General features: G+C 28.9%; 1 protein-coding gene across 2 annotated transcripts in view; it reads left to right on the top strand.

Moving 5' to 3' along the window:
- The first annotated feature begins 1,037 nt into the window (after window positions 1–1,037).
- LOC100213926 (carboxypeptidase D) overlaps window positions 1,038–18,878 on the top strand; it is a 38,509-nt gene continuing 20,668 nt past the window's right edge. Inside the window, exons 1-4 of one of the 2 annotated variants that reach the window (XM_065807547.1) lie at window positions 1,038–4,852; window positions 5,187–5,665; window positions 15,242–15,342; window positions 15,415–15,548. In XM_065807547.1, coding sequence (XP_065663619.1) covers window positions 2,005–4,852; window positions 5,187–5,665; window positions 15,242–15,342; window positions 15,415–15,548 — 3,562 coding nt within the window. In that variant the 5' untranslated portion in view covers window positions 1,038–2,004. The remainder of the gene's footprint in view (window positions 4,853–5,186; window positions 5,666–15,241; window positions 15,343–15,414; window positions 15,549–18,878) is intronic. The other variant, XM_065807548.1, reaches the window with a different exon arrangement.

Below are 18,878 nucleotides of genomic sequence, written 5' to 3'. Positions count from 1 at the left end.
TACTGTTGCTATAACTACTATTATTTGTAGAAGTTATAACTACATTATTATTTATAGTACTTATAGCATGTTTAGTTGTTATGTCTCCTTTATTTATGTCAACATAACTATTCTAAATCTTTCAAACATCTTAATTTAATTATTTTAATCTTTTTCTTTGCAATAACATTGCAAATGTTGGAGGTGGTTTTTAACAATGAAAAGGAAAAAAATAAGAAAAATGAAGATAAGGAAAATCATAAATTATTATTTAAAAAAAATAAAAATAAAAAAGAAGCAACAAACAATATAAAAACAAGATCAAATAATATAAATAAAATGACTGAAAAGAAAAAAGAACAGAAAAAAACAAAAACTACCATAAACTAAATACAAAGTTTATGGTAGTTTTCCTTCGAAAATGGAAAATAATAATAAAAAAAAAAAATTTTACTACCAATGAAAAAGAAAGGAAAAGAACATTTTTTTTTAATCTTTAATTTTTTAAATTATTTTTGTACACTGTTTATACTGTAATGCATTTGTGTGCTTAGTTTAAATTGTCCTGTATTTTTGCACGGTGTTTATTTTATAATGCAATTTTGTGCGCTGTTTGCATTGTTCTTTTTGTTGTTGTTTTTTGTTTTTGTATTCTTGTGTATTGTTCATTAGGCATTGTAGTGAATAGCTCATATGTTATGTTTTATTACATTGTTTGCATTAATATGTATTTTTTATTTAGTTTAATGTTGCCAACATTGTATAATTAGCTATTGTGTTTATAAAAACAAGTGACTAATTATTTTTATTATTATTGTTATTATTATTACTATTAATGTTGTTTTTGTTGTTTTATTATTATTGTAGTTTTTTATATTTATTACTATAAATACAATTTTTATTATTATAATTTCTATTTTATAATTATTATTAATTATATATATATAGATCTGTATTTTTGGTGTTTACTTAAGATTAGTAAAATTACTATTTGTAATTATCCATGAAAATATTTTTCAGAATATATGATTATTAATTAATTAATATTTAATTGATCTAGTTTATAAAGATATCTTGAACACTGGAAATGCCCTTTCAGAACATTTGCGAAAAATATTTCCAAAACATTTTGTGAAAACTTTTAGTTTTTTAATATTTTTAAGTAAGGTAAAGAGTTTAAATCATTTTTGTGTCAATAAAAATATTCTAGACCCTTCAAACGCCAAAATTTGATTACTTTAGCAGAAGAGTAAAGAAAAACTTTTAATAGACGATTTTGACGATCATATGTTAAAGATTAAATAATTATAACTAATATAACAATAGTATTGTCAATACCTTATAAGATCGCTCCTCGTTTTAGCCAGGCTATATGATAGTGATCCTTCCAGTCGGAATTATGTTATTTAACACCTTTGTATAATATTTACTGGTAAATATATTGCTATTGTCTCATTGCTTTTATTTTTTTTTAAATAAAAGCAATGAGACTCGTGTGTTTTTTTTTCCTTATGTTTTTTTTTTTTTACATTTTCCGTGAACAATTTGTTTTTCATATTTTTCGTGTACTTAACGTTTGATCTTTAGTGTAGAGTTAAATGTAAAATAAAGATATAATAAATAAATAAAGATATAAAAAAGTGTAGAGTTGAATGTAAAATAAAGATATAATAAATGAAGACGATCTGTATAACGTACGTTATTTCTATGTAACTGCATATAACTCGAATAAAGATTTTAACTACCACATTTGAAATCTGCTACTTTTAAAATTGTTAATTAAAAATTTGTCCAGATCAATCATTCATCAAATATAACAACACTGATTTTATCAACACGTTTTACCTTGTTTGTTCACTGGATGTTTGTTTGCGTCGAATGCTCAAGTATTTCTAGATCAAAACAAAATTTGTGAGTGCGTGTTGCCGATTTTCCAAAATGGTTTCTGCAACTAGACTATTTAGCTGTTATGACTAAACTTTTGTTATTACAGCTAAATAGGACTTATACTATAAACTTTTGATCATGAGCATTGTATATTTTTTTTTCTCCCGCTTGCTTTGTATTATAGCATTATGGCATCAATTATTGGAAGTTTTTTTTGTTGCAGCAGATATGAACATGTTGAACAATTTAACTAAGGAAATTAATTTCTCATTTAATGACGATGTAAAGTATTATCAAAGTTATTCAGAGCTTACAAAACTTCTGCAGTATTATAATAACAAGTTTCCATTAATAGCTAGATTAAAGTCAATTGGAAAATCAGTTGAAGGGCGAGAGATTTGGTATATGCAAATAACGGATCATCCAGATTTTATTGAAAATGGGGAGCCGATGTTTAAATATGTGGGAAACATGCATGGTAATGAAGCTATTAGCAGACAAGTTTTAATATATTTAATACAATATTTATGTGAAAACTATGGTATCGATCAGAGGGTTACAAGATTGATAAATACTACAAATATTTTTATTTTACCATCATTAAATCCGGATGGATTTGAGTATGCTAAAGAAGGAGATTGTGATAATTATAACTCTGATGTTTTATTTGCCGGAGGAAGAAATAATGCTCACGACAAGGATTTAAATCGGAATTTCCCAGATCAGTTTATTAACTGGAACAGTTATAATATTAAGCTTCAAGCTGAACCAGAGACCAAAGCAATTATGCAGTGGATTTACAGAATGCCTTTTGTTCTTTCAGCCAATTTGCATGGTGGAAGCATTGTTGCTAGTTTTCCTTTTGACAGTAATATTGCAATGCAAAACAAAATTTACAGTAAATCTCCAGATGATGATTTTTTTAGACATCTTGCTTTAACGTATGCTCAAAACCATCCTATTATGAAAACAGGTAAACCTAATTGCCCTTCAGATCCCACAGAAACATTTAAGGATGGTATAACTAATGGTGCAGAATGGTATAATGTTGCTGGTGGCATGCAAGATTTTAATTACCTTATTAGTAACTGTTTTGAAATCACATTGGAACTTTCATGCTGTAAATATCCATTTGCTGGTCAGTCTGGAAAGGAACTTGAAAAAGAGTGGATAAATAATAAAGAGTCATTGTTAAAGTACATTGAGCAAGTTCATAGGGGCATTAAAGGTATTATTTTGGATGAATTTGGTAAACCAATTGTTAAAGCAATCATATCTGTAGAAAACATTAATCATAATGTAAAATCTATAAGTAATGGGAACTATTGGCGATTACTTGTTCCTGGTGTTTACACAGTAACAGTAGCAGCAAAAGGATTCCATAATCTTACCAAAGAAAATATTCATGTTTTAGATGGTCAACCTACTGTGGTAAATTTTGTTTTAAAGAAGCAAGAAAGAATTACTACTAATCGTCCTATAAGAGAAACAATAGAATCAGATTATACTAATCCACTTACAACCAATTTATTAATGGAAACAAATCCTAGTACAGAGCAGCATAATTTGAAGATAAGTTCTAGCTACTTAACTGAACCTAATGCTTTAGGTATTATTTCTCATTTTTCCCAATCCCAAACTGCTTTTGATAATATTAAAGAAAAACTTATCCCTTTAACAACTGATAAAATTAAAGCAATATTTTTAAAGTCTAAAGATATATTACATATAAACCATCATAATTACTTAAAATTAACCCAATTTTTACAAAACTTAAAAAAAAAGTATAACTCAATTGTTGCTCTCTACAGTATTGGCAAAAGTGTCCAGGGAAGAGAGCTATGGGTTATGGAGTTATCTAATAAACCTGGTATTCATACTCCTGGACGACCTGAATTTAAATATGTAGCCAATATGCATGGAAATGAAGTTGTGGGGAGAGAGTGTACATTACTACTTCTTCAATTTTTATGTGAAAATTATAAAACATCGCTTGAGATTCAAAGTATTGTTAATAATTCACGTATTCATTTTATGCCTTCAATGAATCCTGATGGTTATGAAAATTCACATGAAGGCGATCGCCAAGAGTTGCGTGGTAGAAATAATGCAAATGATGTGGATTTAAACCGAGACTTTCCTGATCAGTTTGATAAAGAAAACATTTCTTACTCATTTCAACCTGAAACACAAGCAATGATGAAATGGATTAGTAATAGTTCATTTGTTCTTTCAGTAAATCTTCATGGAGGAGCTTTAGTAGCAAATTATCCATTTGATGACTCTCCAACTGGGGAAGACAAGTACACAGCTTCACCTGATGATACTCTGTTTAGATATTTAGCAACAACATATGCCAATGCTCATCCAATGATGCACTTTGGAAATGGTTGTCCTGAAGATCCCCAAGAAACCTTTAATAATGGTATTACCAATGGAGCTGAGTGGTATAGTGTAAAAGGAGGAATGCAAGATTACAACTATTTACATTCCAATGATTTTGAGATTACGATTGAAATGGGTTGTTACAAATTTCCACCTAATGATAGACTAAAACCTTACTGGGATGGGCATAAAGTTCCACTTTTGAGAATTGCTATGGAGATGTTTAAAGGTGTTAAAGGTTTCATAAAGGCAACATCTGGTTTCCCAATTGCAAATGCTTCAGTATCTGTTTCTGGAATTAAACACAATGTTTATTCATTAAAAGATGGTGATTATTTTAGATTGCTGATGCCAGGAAATTATATAATTACAGTTAGCGCTAAAGGCTTTCATATTATTGCCAAACCAGTTACTGTTAATGATGGCTTAGCCATTGAACTAAATTTTACTTTAACTACACTGAGTAAAGTAAAAACAACTGAAATAAAACAACCTAACATAAACAAAACAAATTCTATATTAGTTAATAAAATATCTGATAATGTAAATTTTAACATGATGGCAAATAAAATGGCAGGCTCTTTGATATATTTCAATAAAGGTAATAATAAATTATTAGTATTGAAAGTATTAAATGTAAAAAATATATTTAAAAATACTAAAATTAAATAAAAAATATTAAAGTTATAAAATGCTTAAATTAAAAAGTTAAATAAAAAATATTATTTAAATAACATAGTCAATATAATAAAGCATATTTTAATAACAAACTTTAACCTTTAAAGTTAAAAAATTGATGTTATCTATTGACATTCACTGTTTTCTTTCCATAACAGTTTTTCTCTTATTTATCTAAAACTTTTTTTTTCTTTGTATAAATTGAAATTCTATTTTAGTAACATTATTTCAATAAACTAAGATTTATTTAAATTTAGTTGTAAATTCCACTCAATCTACCTTTGGATCCAAAATAGTTAATGGCTTCCAGTATCATGACTACAATAACATGTTAAAGTATTTGATGGATCATGAGAAGATGTTTCCTGAGATTTTGAAGCTAGAAAAAGTAGGAACATCACCTATTTCATACAGAAGCATTTGGTCAATGCAAGTAACAAATAAACCAAATGAAACAAATCTAGAAAAAGCAAGTATCGCATTGATTGCTGGTTTGCATGTTTATGATGGAATAGGAAGAGAAATTCTTTTAATGCATTTGCATACACTTGCAAAACAGTATAAAGAAAAAAATGAAAAAGTTATAAACTTACTAAATAATATTCGTCTATATATTGTTTTTATGGTTATGGTAGATGGAATGGATAAATCTGTTGTGGGAGATTGTGATGGCTCAAAATTTCCAAATTCTCAAGATATTCAACAGATTTACAATAAATTTTCAGAAAATGTTGAGGTATTTAAAGTTGATATATATATATATATATATATATATATATATATATATATATATATATATATATATATATATATATATATATATATATATATGTTTTTTTTGTATAATGTTTTTTGTAAAGTAATGTACAAAATATGCATTAAGATAATTTTATATCTAGGGGTTGTTCAATGAACATGATATTACCAGATTTAAGCTTCAACAGAAAATTAAAACTATTTTATTTTTTCTCTATTACAAAGTTTTAATTATTTTATTCAAATTTAGTGTTATATGATTTTAATAATTGTTATTCAGATTGTTCACTTAATGGTTGTTCACTCGTTTTCCTTAATGCGTTCACAATTGTGGACTTTTGCATATCTGGAATTTGATATTGACGATCTGTCAAAAATTGCAAATATATATTTTGGCTTTAAGCCTTTTTACCTGGTTTTTTTTACCTGGCTTTTCAAGTGCAGTCATCATTCTTTAGTTTGGTTATCAATATTGTTGCTGAAAAAAGAGAGACACACAAAGTCTTCAGTTTAATACTATAAATGTCCTGCATTGGCTTTTATGGCAGATCCAGCCACTTCTTTATAAAAACACTTTGAAATCATTTAATTTCTTAATCAGTGTAAGGTCATTGTGAGGAGCAAAAGATGGGAAACTGAAACCAAGTTTCATGTAAGTCAAAATTGAAACCTTAAAAGATTCTTCTCTTCATTTTTCGTCAATTGAAATTAATGTTAAAACAAGTAGATTTTAATAGAGTATAGTGTTTTTGCCACCCATCGTGCTTGGTGCGTAGCACCAGGAGTAAAAAAAGTTATTCCACTTTGACCTGGAGGAGTTATCTGTAAAAAATATATTGACAATTGCAAATATTCTTTGTAATCATTGCAAGGTTGGTACTAAGTCAGGTCAGGTTATCCTGCTGCTGGTAACATGTAACCCAGTACAACCTGCTTCATGTCCTGCTGCCTTATAGGATACACTTTTTTAAGGCAAAAGCTAGGAGAAGCCAACTCCGAATTAAAACTAGCCTTGGGGTAGTAACTTCCAACTCTAATAGTGGTTGCTTTCAGCCTTGTTGGAAGCGAAGATGTTAAAAAGAAAAAAAAGAGCTACAATTTAGAATTAAGTTTACACCACTGATCACAAAATCGTTGAAACAACTTCTAAATCAGAAGCTGGTCCAAAATGAATTTTGTGAACATCTGATAAAATCACTTCATGAACATGGTATTGACAGACTGTGTATCATAAAGACTAGCACCTGAATATATATCTGTTGCTTGAAGTAATATCAAACCAGAGTGCCACGATTTTATTATAAAAATGTTCCAATCTTTTAAAGCTTGTTTTGTTGTGTAACTTATTTGTTCACTGGTGTCTATATCCAGTTTTGGTGTTTCTATCCAGTTTTAGGAATGAAAACAGTTTTTTTGACATTATATTCTGTCACTAATATGGGCTGTCAATCTACTTCATCTTTGCTGTTGAAATTGAGTAAAGTTTTCTGTCCCAATGTACAATTAATAGAAACTGTGGTTTGAGTTCTGAAATAATTATTTTTGCAACTTCTTTATGATTTTTAATATGTGTACATTAAAGAAGATTCATATAATCTAGAGAAATGCTCAATTTTGGCACTTAAACCTAATCATATATATATTTTTCTGTTTCTTTACTTTCTTTTAGTTTCAGTTTATTTGCTAATAATGGAAAAAAGTCATCTACTTTATTATCAGTACCCAAAAAGGAGTCTGATTTCGTCAAAACTAGGTTTGTGACTGTCGAACACATTCCTTCTTCTCTTCTTTTTACATGTTATGTTTCTCTTTTGTCATTTGCTTTTTTTCTATCTAAAATATGCTGTTCTTGTTTGTATAATTCACAATCAATTGAACTCATATAGTCTATTCTTCCTTCTTTTTGTAGTATAAGAATATCACTTCTATTGTGATTAATTTTAAAGCATCCTCATGAGCAATATCAAATAGTTTTTCAACTTCTTGAGAAAAAGTTTCTTCATTTCTTTACTGAGTTTCTATTTTGTAGTCTATTCTCTTTAATATTTTTATATTTCTCAACAAGTTTTTAATTGGAGTTCTAGTTATTTGCCAAAAGTCTAGAAACTGATCTATCACAAGGCCTGCATTTTCTCTAACATTGTTGTTACTATTGTTCAACACATTTAAAAGCCATTTTGTTATTAATGTTTTTATTACTTATCAACAACCTTAATGTTTTTATAAAAAAAATTGTTTGCTATATATAGCATTTAAACGTACAAATTGTCTCTTGTCAACAATTAATGATTGTTATACAAAAACGTTATAATAATAAAAATATGCAACATGTGACTTTTGTCAAAGCTAATTATTGACAAATTATTGACGCAAAATCACAACTTCTCCCCCAGCTCAACAAGAACTCATACATAGTTGTGATACTTTCTTCTCCCTCAGCAAGTGAACCGAACAGGCTGTAACTCTGTCTTACAATTTGTTGGGTAGCTTTGATCAGTGCGGTCCATACTATTGTCAGCTTTGCCATCGTCCAGGGAAGTTATTTAAGAACTTGGATCTTCGATTATGACATGTTTTAAATTCATTTTGGGAGGGAAGGAACAAGTGTCAGATGGTAATCATCATCAGTTATTATATCTTCTTCTTTTTTGTCTACAAATGATGCAGATAAGAAAAATATTGTGGCAACGTATGTCCGTTAACTTCAATTTCAGCTGTTAAACCATTATGCAGTGCCACTTTACTTCCTTTTAACCATCACTGTGTACACGGCATCATTTACTTGGGTTTTACCCACACTTTATCGCCAACTTTCCATCCTTGAAACTTAGTCAGGGACTTTTGTGTTGATTCAACTTTATCGACTCCAGGAATTTGGGCGTGTTTTTATTGTTGGCAAAAGATTTCAAAAGGTGTGCCATGTTTTGATGGAGTGTTATTGATTAAAAATACAGATATGGGTATACCACATTTTGCCCTCACGTTTGTTCTTTTTACCATCTGATAAACTCTTTCAACAATTCCATTTCCCGATGGTTTTTCAACAGCTCGATAGTCTTATTTCTCACTTTGACGCCATAGCTTGCATAGTCTGAGATCTAAACGACTTAGAATTATCTATGAGAACTTTGGAAGAAGGTCCAAGTGATGACCATATTGTTTTTAATGATTAAACAATTGTTGCTGCACTTTCGTCGCTTAATGGTGTCCACAACGTGTATCTGCTTGGGCCACAATCAATACTGGTGAGATATAGCAACGAACCAACATGAGTAACATTGCAGGCTACTCTTTCCCACACTTTATTGACAATAAGATTTCCTTTATCACACAAAATCACATTAGGATCAATTGAATTACATTCGTCACATTCAGTGACAACTTGTTTCACTATGTTTCTGGAAACATGGATACCAACACACGTACAACTTGCGTTGCAACTTTAGTGTTTATCCATTTTGTTGGCACTCGTGTGAGTTCATCTGCGATATTTTTTGTTGTTGGTGCCCATGTAACATTTACATTAATGGCATAATCCTCGACCAATTTTCTAAATATTTGCAGCCTTCGTTGAATTAATATTTCGCATTGCCCAGCACATTTTACAGGTTTGTTATGAGTCAATTTAGAATTTAATCAACTGAATACACTTTAAGAATCAGTTTTGATAGAGATGTCACTTGGGTTCCATTTCAATGCCATATTGAGACCTTCAATACATGCATCTAATTCAGCTACGTTGATATGCATTGCATCACACTTTGATTGGAGCCATATTGCATCTTTTATTTTTTTATCACCTTGCATTATCGCAACTCCTTTTGCCAGCAAACTTGCATCACACCATACAGTTAAAGATGTATTTGGTTTGTCATTCCGTACACCTTTTGCTGGATCCCATTTAATGACTTTATCCACAACTTCCTGCATCATTTCACCACATAATGAGAATATATCTCTCTTGGTAAGCACATTTTTAATAATAGGTATCTCGCATCCTCTCTTTCAAAACATTTCCTTCATAGATGGGTTTACTGTTACTTCCAATCCTAGTGAACTGGGTTTTCGCCAAAATATTCAGGTGTTTTTGTGTGAAGACCCCATTTCTTCATATGTGCCACCAGCTTTCTTCCATTTCCATTAATTGCTAAGGTGTCATCAATGTATCCTCTTTTTGATTTTGCAAGTGCAGAATTTTGTTGGAGAATGTATCGCAGTATTGAGCTCATCATCACAGGTGCTAGGTTCAAACCAAAGTCCAAATGTGTAAGCACATATTGTTGATCTTTGTAGATTTGGTAAGGCCAATGTTGTTTATGCACATGAATTTGTAGGTATGCTTGTTTTAGATCCACCACTGAGTCATTGCTATTTTTACTCATGAATCTCCAATCCCTTATGCCATTGTTGATGACATCCGCATCCCTTGTAGAGCCTTTTACATTGGTGTTAAGTTCGCGATAATCAAGCACCAGTCTTATCTTCTTTTTATTATCTTGAATGACGCACATCAACATTAGTAAACCTTTAGCATTTCCCATAATTTTATTGTCATATTTAATGAGTATGCCATCTTTGATCCATTCATTAAGTTTGTTGTTGAATGCCTCACAATGTTGGTCAGATATGTTATACTGACTTGTTCTGTTTTTCATTTTAGGTTCGTTCTCCCACTCCCAACTTACAATCCGTTTTTCGCAAAATAAGCTTTGTTTGTTCCAATTTCAATTGTTGCAACACGAGGTGTTGATAATAACTTAAAGAATTACTGAATTTCAATTTCCAGTGCCAATTTTCAGTTCATTACACAACTTTATTTATTAAATCCATACCCATAATCATGTCGTATTTGTTTATTACTTTATCAACACTTAATACCAATGCACCAAGCACCATTTGTTGGGTGGTGTATTTTAGCAATAAGTTCTTCACATTGAATTATTCTGCCCATTGTTGCACTACACTACACAAATCACTTTATAGTCAGATGGCAGTAACTTCTTGGTGATAATTGATTGCGAGCAACCAATATCCACAAGCGCTGTAGCTTTTTTTCTGTTTATCACAAAGTCAATAGTAGCTAGTATTGCTTCAAGACGAGTTCTTGTAGAAATACCTAATGCGAACACATCCCATTTAAGTTTTTCTGGTTTTGTAGATGTTTGTAGCAGTCCTTCACAGTATGTTTATGCAAGCATTTCTTGCATGAAGAGGTATATTCACGTGCAAAATGATTTAATGATTCCCAGTTGAAACATTGCATTTCTTTCTCCGTATATAACTTGTTATTTCAGTCCCAGTTGTTCGGTAACTTGCATTTACTTCTTCATTTACAGATAAACATGCCGCATCTAATCTAGTTTGTAAAAACATGGATGCAGTCTTGACACAATCGTCAAAGCTCAACTCATCTTCTCTCCAAAGAATGGCACGCAGAACAACACCATCAGTAATCCCAATAATGAACTGATCATGAAGTTGGCCATCTCTCTCTGACGACAAGAAATTGCAATCTTGAGCTGCTTGGATCACTCAATAAGTTTTACCAAATAAGTTTTACCAAATTCATATCATAAGATTAACGATGTTTTTCTTATTTCCAGTGTTTTTGATTTTGTCACCAATTCTTCACACGAAACTTTCTCTGGTACTTCTGTTGCTGTTCATTTTTCCATGGTCTTGTAAGTCTTCAACGGCAAAGCAGCAAGCAAGTACGCTATGTGTTGATCTGAAGTAATATTGTTTATCATGAAGAAAAAAGTCATCTGCCAGATAAATCACTTTGGCTGTCCATCTTCATATTGCGGAGATAATAGACATGCCCGGTTAGCTTGTTATTCAACGCATTTAAAAGCCATTTTGTTTTCAATGTTTTTTTTACTTATCATCAACCTAAACATTTTTACAAAAAAATTGTTCGCTATATATAGCATTTAAACATACAACTTGTGACTCTTGTCAACAATTAATGATCGTTATACAAAACGTTATAATAATAAAAATATGCAACGTGTGATTTTTGTCAATAATTAGCAAAGCTAGTTATTGACAGATTATTGACAGATTAGTGATCACAGGGCACAAGTTACTATCTAAAAGACTTGTCTTTTAGATGGTAACTTGTACCCTGTGATAAAGCTGTAGCTTGACCAATACACCATACTTTATTTTGACTTCTTTTATCCCCATTTCTTTTGGATCAACTTTGAAAATGACTTCTTTTATCTCCATTTATTAATATCTGTCAAATAATATGTTTTAAAAATCTGTTTTCGTTCAAGACGATGATTTCATTTGTAATTTCAGGATGATGCAATAATTTTAGCAGTAATCCAATACTGATGTAATAACTTAACTGGATGATGAAGTATTACACTGAGTGTTCTGAATGTCAGCCAACTTATTTTATTTTTAACTTATTAATTTTCTGAAAAAAAAAATGTGTATTATGCATAATGACTCATAAGATTAACACATAATAAAATAATGATAACATTCTTAACTTATTAATTAGTAAAATAGAAGAGATAAATAGATAATTAGAATTATATGTAAAATGTTTGAAAACCTTATTCTGAACAAAAATAGTCTTATTTCTGAGGAGCAACTGGTTTCATTCCAAACAAATCGTGCACAACAAATCTGCTTGAGACAATTGACACCATTACATACGAAACTGCTAAGGTTAAACTTTGTATACGTAGTTTGTATAGAGTTACTATTGGTAATACAGTTTCAGGATAGGTATCTGTTACCAGTGGCATTCCTCAGGGTTCAGTTTTGGATCCCGTTTTGTTTGTACTATTCATAAACGACTCACCAGAAGTTGTGCTGAATACATTTAAAATGTATGCTGGCAATAGCAAAATAATAGCCATAGAAGATTTCCTTAATAAGCAGAAATATAAACCGACCTTGACAACATTGTTAATTAGTGCAACAATTAGCATACGGAATTGCAAAAAATGTAAGGCAACTCTCGGAATTAGGAAAAATGAGGTTGGCTATAAGTTGGTAACCTTAAACTGTTAGAGGTCGGCATCAGGTTGGCAAAAAAGTTTGACACAAAGTCATAAAAAATAGAAACGAAGTCGGCGATTTTTTGCCAACCTTAAACATTTTAAGGTTGGTAATTAGCTTGGTATTGTCGAATGCCAACCCTAATTCTGATGTTTGGTAAGGTGATGAGATTCAGCAAGGAGTTGTTAAAACACACACAATGAATGTAAATAGAATTATTTATGACCTCTCAAACAATGTATTAAAGAGAGATCTAGGTATTTTTGTACAACTGTGTATTTCACCTATGAGGTGAAAACATCAAAATGCATTTGGAAGTAGAGATTGTAATATGTGTAAAATTTTGTATACTAACTATGTGGGACCGTAACTTGAATTTGCTGCTCCAGCATGGAGTCCACCAAATCTAGCAGAAGTTTCAATGCTTGAAAGAGTTCAACACAGAGCCACAAAAATACTATACTTAAACCAAATGGTTAGTTATGATGCAGTGTTTCACTCCTTGTGAAGTAAATGAATTTGTGCATCAGTTAGCTCAAGAATCCATTTCTTCTCAAACTGAGTTTACCAAATTTGGAACAATCACCCAAGATGTTGTTGTAAAATCTGAAGATTTGAACAAATTCAATGCAATTCTAGACAAATGGTTGACAAAAAATGAAAAAACTTTGGTTTGAAAAAAAAAGTACTAGGCTGCTACAGCTGAATGATTCTACATCTCAGCTTGTGGATAAGATTCATGCAATTTACCACTAACTAAATAACTATATATATACATATATATCAGCTCTTGGAATTAGGGTTGGCATTTGGCAATGCTGACCTATCTCCCAAACTGACAGTATCTGACAATCTTTTGTCAATCTAGTTTTTATTTTGTGGAAAAAATTACTTTTCTTAAGTAATAATGCATTTCATAAAGTATATCTTTATGATGAGGATGCTTTTTTATGAAATCTTTATATATAGGCTGCATTTTTTTTTTTATAATTTCTTTTAAGTTTATGACTCATTTCAAGTTTATCATTTATCGTTCATTTCAAGTTTATCAATTTCAAGGTTATTGCTCATTTCAAGTTTATTGCTATTTACAAGTTATCGCTCTTGACATTTCTAAAGTCTTTGATAAAGTTTGGCATGCTGGTTCTCTCCATAAGCTTCCTTCTTATGGTGTAACAGGTAACATCTTTAAGATTATTGATTCCTTCCATACCGATTGAAATATAAAAGTTGTCCTCAATGGACAGCACTCTTCTTCATATCCATCTTTTGTGCCAACTAATAAAATTCATTTTTATGTTACTCGTCATTCAGTTAAGTCTCATCCTTTTACTGTGACTTTTCTTAAGTGCTCCAAAAATTCTTATTTGTCTAGTTTTTTTTCCTCAAACATCAGTACTTTGGAATTCGCTCCCTTCATCTGGGTTTCTTGATTCATATAATTTGAAATCTTTTAAATTGTCTGTTAATTGTTATCTTGCTCTATAAACTTCATCTTTTCTCTTCCTTTTCTCTTTTGTGGGGAAATAGAAGACCTCATTTCTACAAAGTATAGAGAAAATCTGAATAGATGGTTACATACATGTCCTTTCTCATGAAATACCTCAATAGTCTTTTTAGTGTAGAAAACAAAGGTATGTGTGTGTGTATGTATATATATGTATATATATATATATATATATATTTATATAAATATATATATATATATATATATATACATATATATATATATATATATATATATATATATATATATATATATATATACATATATATATATACATATATATATATATGTATATATATATACATATATATATACACAAATACTTTAATGTATTTAAGCTTGCACCAATTGTCACTGATGATGTAATAATGAAATAGTCGTCTTTTACGGCTTCAGCACATTTATTGAATAAAGGCTACACATTTTGAGTTATACCTCAACTTACTTGTCAGTACATGTATATACACTTGCCTCACCTTTTTTTTTGTCAGTATTGCATCGGTAATATTTTGTTGTGCGACTACATTATGCAACATAATATTATTTGATATTATGCAACTAAATACAGATGTGAATATTTATCTAAATAAATTAAATGTTTGGTTTAGGACACTATCACTTAATGTTGAAAAAACAAACTATACTTTATTCCATAAAAAAATCACAAGAATTAAACATGCCATTTAAGCTTCCCGATCTTTTTTTAAATGATAAATTAATTCAAAAGCAAGCCAGTATAAAATTAATAATAAAATTCTTATTTGATGAAAATTACTCCTGGCTTCCCCAAATTGATATTCAAATTAGAATTTACTTGGTAAAAGTTGCACCGGGTTTTGGTTACACAAATTAAGTTATAGTTGTTTAGAGTATCTTTCATACTTAAACAAAAACTTTTTAAAAATTTTTAAAGCTTCTTAAATTAATAAGCAAAGCTTTCAAACGGTCTCACTCTAAAAATTCCTTTATTTCTTTAGCATGAAAATAGGTGCCTTTACTATATCACATAATATAAATTTCTTTTTTTAGGATGTCAACGACAACTGGCAAGTAAAAGTTCTTAAAGAATGGTTTAAAGAAAATAATTTTTTATTTTCTGCTATCATTGAAGGAGGAGATACAACAATTAGGTTTCGATTTGTTTTAAACTAAATTCATTTAATTAAAAAGTTTCATTTATTATACTTTCAATATTATTTCAGTTATCAACCTGATTCTACCAACAAAGCATTTTTAAAGCAGTACGATGAAGTTATCTTTCAAGATTTGATATCAAGTTTTATTGCAAAACCTATTAAGTTGCACGCAGAGTGTAATGTAACTAAAAAAGTTAAAGGTTTGTAGTTTTTTACATTTTAATTCATTGAGAGTTATTTTATGTAGGGTGGCGATACATAGCTTTTAATTATGTACTTAATTATGTGTGTGTGTGTGTATATATATATATATATATATATATATATATATATATATATATATATATATATATATATATATATATATATATATATATATATATATATATATTTATTTATATATATATTTATATATATATATATATATATATATATTTATATATATATATATATATATATATATATATATATATATATATATATATATATATATATATATATATATATATATATATATATATATATATATATATACAACCCTTGAAATTACGAAAAATGAGGTCAGCAATAAATTGCCAACCTCAAACTGTTAGAGGTCGACAAAAAAAACTTGATAAAAACTTGATAATTGTTTCAGTAAAACAAATCGTTTGTAAATGCAATCAAGGAGGGTCATTTATAAAACATGTCATCCTATATTTGTCAATTCTTAACCCCTTCCCTCCTGTCACAAACGATCGCATATACCCTCTCTTTTGCAAAAAGTTGACAAAAAAGAGAACAAAATTTGACTACTTTTTCATTTTCCGCCGTGGAATTGCCCATATGTTGAATGAAAGTCAAAGTAACTACAAGGCACATAATTTACTGTCAAAACAAACCAAAGATTTTCTTATTTAAATGATTCAAATAAGTATTAATAACGTTGCAATACTAAAATAATTTTTTAAAGTTACTCTTGGTCTTGCAAAAAACTGTTTTTGATTTGATAACTTTGATAAATTTTATGATAAAACACTCTGGAAGTGGCACCAGTTTTTTAAAATTTCCTTTGTTAATTACTTTTAATGAATGAGTTAAATACTTTTGCAACTCATTTGTTACATAAGTCTAACTCTTAATAATAGATATAAAAAATCCACAATAATAATTGCTCGGTAATGTAAATGATATAACGTAGGTTAAATATATAGTATCAAAAAAACTAGTTTATTTTCCTTTGCCGGTCACCTCTGATAAACTTTTATATATTTTTTAAATTGGTATAGAATTCTCAACATATTATGAAAGTTTCTAATACAAACCGCATTACTGATTTGCAGAAATCTAACCTAAAAGTTAAAGCAATTTTTTTACCTTGTTTTCCGAGTAGCATAAGTGGCATTTTCAGTAATAAGTTTGCCCTCTTTTGGCCGGGCAAACGTTTTAGCTTATTTTGTTCTTTAGACTAACAGCATTCATAGAAAAAAGCTAAAAGTTTAATTTACAGTTTAAATAGGCATATATTTGATAAAGTTGTTGCGCATGTAACATAAGGTAAAAATGGAATTACCTTGTTGTCTTAAAGCCAAAGCAATTAAATTAATTGTAAATGCATATAAAATTAAGCATTTTTTGAATTACCTCAAAAAAGCAAACTTAATTGTCTTTTTTTTTTAAGTGTAGAATGGGTTTATTTATTATGTTTACTGTATTTTTATAATGTTTTATACTGTTCTTATTATTCAATTTTATTTGTTTTATTTTATTTTCTTTATTTTTGTTTTATTAACAGATTTATTTAAGGATTGGAAAAGCAGAGTGTACATACATTGACTAACTTAAATAAGTATATACAAGGAGTGCTGCTACAGGCCTTGTTTTAAATAAAAATGCTTAATGCATTAGCTTAACGCATTATTTGATGTCATATATTTCTCTTTATTTTTTTATTTTTTAAAGACATTAACTTTTTTAAATTACTGCAATAATGTTAATAACTACAAAAGGAGTTAAATGTTATTTAACAGCTTTTTTATTATAACTATATGGGAATGTTTATTTTTTTTTATTTTTAAAAAAATGTTATTTAATGGCTTTTTAATTATTACTATATGGGAATGTTTATTTTCTTTTCTTTTTCTTTTTAATATTAAATAATTAAATTTAATATTGCATTTATAACTCCACATTATATATATGTATATGTATATATATATATATATATATATATATATATATATAGAACCCTTAGATGTCGTCCGAAAGTTTTTTCCATATTTTGTTGACAAAAAGTAAAAATTAAAATTCAAGACCGGAATTTTTTTTTTAATAATGATAGACTGCCTGCCCTAACCAAACCCTCAGTCGATGTAGCAGCACTCCCTTGCGGGTCAGGCTATTTGTCAGTCGATGTAGCAGCACTCCCTTGCGAGTCAGGCTATTTGTCAGTCGATGTAGCAGCACTCCCTTGCGAGTCAGGCTATTTGTCAGTCGATGTAGCAGCACTCCCTTGCGAGTCAGGCTATTAGATAGTCGATGTAGCAACACTCCGCGCATGATTTACAGTAAAAAAAATAAAAATAAAAACATTTTAATAAAAAAAATAAAAATAAAAACATTTTATTAAAAAAAATAAAAATAAAAACATTGTTTATATTGTTAAAAACATTCAGAATGTTTTAAAAACATTCAGAATGTTTTTAAAAACATTCCGGTCAATTAAATTTGCGTTTTTGTGGTTTTTTTATATAACAATTAATTTGTAATTAAATTAATGGTTTTTACTTTCGTCCAACACGGAAATGTTGGACGAAAGTTAAAAGTAATTAAAAGTGACGTATATGTTGGCGTAAGAATCACTTTTTTCCTTCCGCTCTTCCCAAAGCCAACAAACTATAGATCTATATATATATATATATATATATATATATATATATATATATATATATATATATATATATATATATATATATAAACTGTAAAGATGTTATAATTAATTTAATTTTTACTACCAACAAATTATAAAACATTTTATATATAATGATCCACTTCTTAAGATGCTCAAATCAAATGTTGTTTACAAATTTTCTTGTGCTCGATGTAATGCCAGTTATATTGGAGAAACCTCCAGACACTTAATAAAAGGATTCATGAGCATCTTACAAGTGACAAACAATCTAATATTTATAAGCATTTAATTTTATCTGTTAATTGTAAAAAATTTTGGATACTGCTCCTAACAAAAACAAATTGAAAAATAAAGAAGCACTTCATAATGATCGGGAAAACCCATCTTTAAATAAACAAACTGTTTATTATAATATAAATTTGTCAATCTAGTTGTTTTTTTTTTTTTTTTTAATTTACTTATAATTTTTTTTTGTTGCTATTTACGGTATCATAATTTGTATTCTAATTTTTATTGGTTTGTAACAATTCTATTTGTCTGTTAACATTTCTCTGTAATGTCTTCAAATTTTGATTTTATATTTATATCCAGAGTTTTAAATTGTAATTTTATCTTTTGAAAATGAAGTTAAAATTTTTCC

This window comes from Hydra vulgaris, chromosome 10 (genome assembly GCF_038396675.1).
Source record: "Hydra vulgaris chromosome 10, alternate assembly HydraT2T_AEP".
NCBI lineage: Eukaryota > Metazoa > Cnidaria > Hydrozoa > Anthoathecata > Hydridae > Hydra > Hydra vulgaris.
This window is presented reverse-complemented; position numbering and strand designations above follow the sequence as displayed.